Genomic DNA, 6,323 nt, shown 5'->3' with positions numbered 1-6,323 from the left:
TCAAATGGTTCCCCCTAAAGCACTTTCACTCAGAAAATACAGGCAGATCCTACTCAAAATATAGATGGAAAAAAACTTCAATTAAGTTTCCAAGGCAGAAAATCTTTATGGAAGTAGATTGCCCAGTCTTCCTTCCGTGGAGTGGCGGGTACATTTGAACTGCCAACCTGCTGGTTAGCAGTCAAATGCCTTAGGCAGTACACCACCAGAGCTCCTTATGTATTTTGGAGAACTTTCAATGTCTGCTAAAGAAGATAAGAAAATGAGTAAGAGACAAACTGCCCCCACAAGGAGCTCATAGTCAGGTAGAGAAAGCAGAAAGGTACTCAAATCTAACAGTAACACAGTGTAGCTGTGATATAATAAAACAGGAATACTGTGCTGAATAGAAGAGGCTGTTTATTTTCCTGGGAAAGGGAAAGCAAGGAAAATTTCAGAGTACAATAGCATTTGAATAGGGCCCTGAAGTAACATTTTTCTAAATGGCAAAATGGGGAAAGAAAATTCAAGAAGGAAAAAACACTATAATTAAAGGCACAAAAGAATGAATGTAATGCATTCAAAACAACACAGTATCTCCATCTACCTGACAACCTTCACAGTGACTCCCTTTCAACCCTCTGGGATCCGCTGCACTTCCCTCATCATCACTAGGCTCCTAATCAACAGTCACTCTTTCAGCCCATCCTCTGCTAAAGACCGTTGAGTCTTTAGAAAGATGTAAGGCTGTCCTTGTCCTCAAACAGTGTATATAAAATCATCCCCACCCCCACCACACACACGAAAATAGGTGTAACATGAACATAACAAACATATAAATAGCTAGAATTGGGCCTATGAAATATTTAAATTTACAACTAGTTAATAGATCATGTTTGCATAAATTCTACATATGGAAATTCTGCTTAACCAACAAGTTGCCATCAAGTCGACTGTGATTCATGGTGACACCATACATGTCAGAAGATAGCCAGGCTCATAAAATTTTCAATGGTTGATTTTTTAGAAGTAATTTGATAGGCATCGCTTCTGAGGTGCTTCTACATGGACTTGAACCACCAACCTTGTAGTAACTTTAGTTAGCAGCTGAGTACATTAACTGTTTATAACACCCACAGACTATAAATTCTGCTCAAGGATCCTCTATTTATAGAGTGTAGAGGGGCCTGGAAAGCTTGCTGTGAAGAGTCAGCAAATGCATTCACTTTTCCCACTTAAAAGATTAGCTTTCAGCTTTAGGCTAGAGACCCCATTGGCTAAGCCTGCAGAGTATGCAACATGGGCAAAGAAGAGATAATAAAATGCAGGCATTTATTTTGTATTTGAACAATAGCATCAGTAGATGGTAGATGTTACCAAATACATATTATATATTTTCAAAATCAGCATTTCTCTTACCGGAGTGATGAGAACAACTTTCCAATGCAGCTTTGCAAAGGCAGAAGAATAATTAGAACTGCCATTCCAGCGAGACATGATATTCCTATCTCCATCCAGAGAAGAACAGTCACTGCAATAGCCTGCAGTGGTCCTGCCCACAGAAAGTGTAAAAATATCGTTACCTTAAAAGAAAAAGACAAAAGAGTTTTTAGGACTGTATAAAAACAAAACCATTAAAAATCCAATACAGAAACAATCTGGTCTATAAGAACAAACTAAAATCTAAACAAAAATTACCACAGCGGGGGTTAAACCTGGCAAAGCAAAGAGCTAAGTGTCTACTACAGGGGAAGCTCTTCAGGAGCATCCAGGGACAGGCTTCAGGTACCTGCTGGGAGAAAAAGCGTGGCCAGCAGTAGTGGAACAAATGTTTTGATTTTGACTATTCCACAGACGAGTTGAAGGTTTCCTAAATGCCACCCCCACCTCCCCTGGGGATTCTCAGCATCCCAGGAAACCTGTATTAGGAGCCTAGCACATTCTCCAGAGAAGAAATGAAGTAGGGATCTTAGTTCATGTTTGACTAATGAATAATTGGATGAGAAGTGCTCTTAGTGCAATAAGGAGGTCCGACCGGTAGCCAGAATAATTTAATACACCCAGGAGATAAATAAGTGTAAGAAAAGGGGGTGATGAGATAGAGGTGAGTAAGGTCATTTCTGTCTAGGAACCATCCATCCAGCATTACTTAACAATGGCTTCCCTATGTATGAGGCACTATACTAGGCACAGGGAAAGCAACAACCAGCTATTAAAACATCTACGGAGTACAGTTCTACTGTGACACATATGAGGTCACCATGAGCCAGAATCAACTCGATGGCAGCTCATTTAGGTTGCTGAGTTACCTGCCAGGAGTTTAAATCTAGAGGAGAAGACAGACAATTTAGCAGGTAGACTGATGCAATGTGCTAAGAGTTAAGAAAGGCCACTCAAGGAGAACTATTAGGTACATTTAACTAAGTTGTGAGAAGATATTGCTGTCAGCCTATTTATTACCAGCCAATTATTGAACTATGTTATAGGAAATACTAGAAGAATAAATGTTTGATCTATAGGACAATGCATATCATTACTCTTAAGTCACACATGAAAAAAGTGAGATTTGCATTAAAAAAAAAAAAATTGTGTTATGTGCTCAAAAGAATTTAGGCCTATGCCCAAAATTGCCACCCAGCATTCTAGTAAGTTAAGATGAAAAAGAAGGGCATAAATTCAAAAAGGATTCCTCTGCCACAACTTACCTGATCAAACTTATTCACATCATTGGACAGCAAATTGACTATCTGGCCTGTGGTGGTCTTCCCCATGGCTGTGTTACTGAGATGAAGTGCCTAAAATAAAAGAGAAACAGAATTCTACTTCCACAGTAATACAAAGTCACCCTTGAAAAATAGCAAAATGATGCATTCTCATGGGGTCTTGTGAAGTCCCTGGCCGGTGCAAACACTTAACACACACTGCTAGTAAATGAAACATTGGAGGTTCAAGACTACCCAGAGGCAACTTGGAAGAGAGGCCTGGTGATCTACTTCTAAAAAATTAGCCAATGAAAGCGCTATGGAGCACTGTTCTACCCTGAAACACACACAGCTGCCATGAGTCAGAACTGAATCAAGGGCAACTATTTGGGGTTGGCTTTTGTTTTGTTTCATGTGATTTAAAGATGATGAAGATAACTTGTTGACCACCACTTGTCTGTCAGTTTATCATACCGTGGGGGCTTGCATGTTGCTGTGATGCTGGAAGCTATGCCACTGGTATTTCAAATACCAGCAGTGTCATCCATAGTGGACAGGTTTCAGTGGAGTTTCCAGACTAAGACTGGGAAGAAGCAGGAGGCCAGCCACTTCTGAAAAAATTGGCCATTGAAAACCTTATGAATAGCAGTGGAATACTGTGTGATATATTACTGGAAAACTTTAGGCACAGCAGTAAAACCCTGTCTGACACAGTGCCAAAAGAGGAGCCCCTCAAGTTGGAAGGCACACAAAATACAACTGGGGAAGAGCTGCCTGTTCAAAGTGAGTTCACTTTAATGATGTGGGTGGAGTAAAGCTTTTTGGACCTCCATATGCTAATGTGGCACCACTAAAAATGGGAAGAAACAGCTGCAAACATTCGTTAATAATCAAAATGTGGAATGTACGAAGTATGAATCCAGGGAAATTGGAAGCTGTCAAAAATAAAATAGAACACATAAAGATCGAACAATATCCTAGGCATTAGTGAGTGCAAGTGGACTGGTATTGGCCATTTTGAATCAGGCAATGATATGGTCTACTATGCTAGGAAGGACAAATTGAAGAGGAATGGCATTGCATTCATCATCAAAAAGAACATTTCAAGATCTATCCTGAAGTAGAATACTGTACATGATAGGATAATATCCATAAACCTACAAGGATGACCTGAGACCAGTTACTACTACTGTTATTCAAATCTAAGCACCAACTACTAAAAAGCCAAAGACAGAAAAACTCAAGCTTTTTACCAACTTCTGTAGTCTGAAATTTGACAAACATGCAATCAAGATGTATTGGTAATTACTGATGACTGGAATGTGAAAGTTGGAAACAAACAAGAAGGATCAGTAGCTGGAAAATATGGTCTTGATGACAGAAATGCCACCAGAGACTGCATGACAGAATTCTGCAAGACCAACAACTTACTCATTACAAATACCTTTTTTAAACAACATAAACAGTGATTATATATGTGGATCTCGCCAGATGGAATAGACAGGAATCAAATTGACTACATCTGTGGAAAGAGGCTATGGAGAAGATCAATTATCGTCAGTTAGAACAAGGCCAGGAGCTGCCTCTGAAACAGACAATTAACTGCTCAAATGCAAGTTCAAGGTGAAGCTGAATAAAACTAAAACAAGTCTATGAGAGCCAAAATATGACCTTGAGTATATCCCACCTGAATTTAGAGATCATCTTAATACTAATGACCAAAGACCAGGCAAGTTGTGGGATGACATCAAAAACATCATACATGAAGATGAAAGCAAGTGGTCATTAAAAAGACAGAAAAGGAAGAAAGGACCAAAATGGATGCCAGAAGAGACTCTGAAACTTGCTCTTGAACAGAGGATACTAAAGCGAATGGAAGAAATGACGAAATGAAAGAGCTGAACAGATTTCAATGGGTGGCTTGAGAAGATAAAGTATTATAATTAAATGTGCAAAGACTGAGAATTAGAAAAACAAAAGGGAAGAGCTTACTTGGCATTTCTCAAGCTGGAAGAACTAAAGAAAAAATTCAAGTTGTTAGTTGCAATATGGAAATAGTCTATGGGCAAAATATACAACAATGCAGGAAGCATCAAAAGACAAAAGAAGGAATACACACAGTCACTATACAAAAAAGAACTGATTGATGTTCAAGCTTTCAGGAGGAAGCATATGATCAAGATCCGATGATATCAAAGGAAGAAGTCCAAGCTACACTGAGGGAACTGGCAAAGAAAAAAAGGACCCAGGAATTGATTGAGTAATTACCCAGTGAGATGTTTCAACAAATGACCACAGCACTGGAGGTACTCACTAATTTATGCCAAGAAATTTGGAAGACAGCTACCTGGCCAAATGACTAGAGGAGATCCACATTTATGCCCATTCCAAAGAAAGGTGATCTGATACAGTGCAGATATTATCAAACAATATCATTAATACCACATGCAAATAAAATTTTGCAGAAGATAATTCAAAAACAGCTGAAACAGTACAGCAATAGGGAACTGTCAGAAATTCAAGCTAGATTCCAAAGAGGACGTGGAATGATACCACTGCTGATGTCAAATGTATCTTTGGCTGAAAGCAAAGAATACCAGAAAGACATTTACCTATGTTTTATTGACTATGCAAAGGCCTTGGACTGTGTGAATCATAACAAATTATGGATAACAGTATGAAGAATGGGAATTCCAGAATACTTAATTGTGCTTACCTGGAACCTGTATCTTGACCAAGAGGCAGTAAGTTCAAACAGAATAAGGGTGTGATAGTTGGGGCGGTGTGTCAACTTGGCTGGATCAAAATTCTGTGTGGTTTAAGCAATTGTGAGGTGGGTTGTTCCCATGATGGGATCAGATGTATATGTTTTGAGCAGCCAATCTGTTGAAAGGGAGTTTCACCCTAGGGGTGTGGTCTGCTTCCAATATATGTATGGACATCCTGGGAAAGGAGACACTCTTCTGTGGATTGGGATCTTGTTGTGCTGCCTACAACTGTCCATGAGCAAACAATTCACCATTTGGCCTGGAGATCTTAGCTTCATCATTCACTACATCAACAGTTGGTACTGCCTGCCAACCTTGAGCTCAACAGCCCCTGCAACTGTGTGAGTCAGGAAAAGCCTCCAGCTTGATGTTTGATCCAAGAACTTGGGACTTGCCAGCTTTATAAGTGTGTGAGCCATTTTCCTGAGATAAATTTCTCTTTCTCTATATGTATATATAAGCTTTACTAGTTTTGCTTCTCTAGACAACCCAGCCTAACACATTTGGTACCAAGAGAGTAGGGTGTTGCTCTTATAGATACCTAAAATGTGGAAACAGGAGCAGAGTGCATCCTTGACCTGAGACCATGGCAGAGAGACCCCAGCATATGGCATGAAAGACAGCAGGAGCAGAGCCAAGAGACCAGCCTGAGAGATGGCAGGAGTAGAGCCCAGAGACCGGCATTAAACAGCAACAGGCTTACCAGCCCACAGAGGAGAAAGTCAGGTCCCACTGGGTAGGTGGCTTCCTGGTGGAGTAAGTTGCCTTCAAGGGTTAATTGGTAAAAGAGACCAGCATAAGATGAAGTAGCAGGTTGGCAGGTCCACGGGGCAAGAAAGCCAAGTGCTTTTTGGGCAGGAAGTTTTCCAGTGGA

At 40.1% G+C, this 6,323-nt stretch overlaps 1 protein-coding gene across 1 annotated transcript in view; it reads right to left on the bottom strand.

Annotated features, from left to right (window-relative positions):
- ABCC4 (ATP binding cassette subfamily C member 4) overlaps positions 1 to 6,323 on the bottom strand; it is a 441,806-nt gene that overhangs the window by 285,877 nt on the left and 149,606 nt on the right. Inside the window, exons 5-6 of the mRNA XM_007944012.1 lie at positions 2,685 to 2,774; positions 1,399 to 1,562 (exon numbers count right to left, since the gene is read on the bottom strand). Coding sequence (XP_007942203.1) covers positions 1,399 to 1,562; positions 2,685 to 2,774 — 254 coding nt within the window. The remainder of the gene's footprint in view (positions 1 to 1,398; positions 1,563 to 2,684; positions 2,775 to 6,323) is intronic.

This window comes from Orycteropus afer, unplaced genomic scaffold (assembly GCF_000298275.1).
Source record: "Orycteropus afer afer isolate SDZICR_OR568_19922 unplaced genomic scaffold, OryAfe1.0 scaffold00117, whole genome shotgun sequence".
NCBI classification, from domain to species: Eukaryota; Metazoa; Chordata; class Mammalia; order Tubulidentata; family Orycteropodidae; genus Orycteropus; species Orycteropus afer.
The sequence above is the reverse complement of the archived record's forward strand: the minus strand, read 5'-3'. Positions and strand labels throughout refer to the sequence as shown.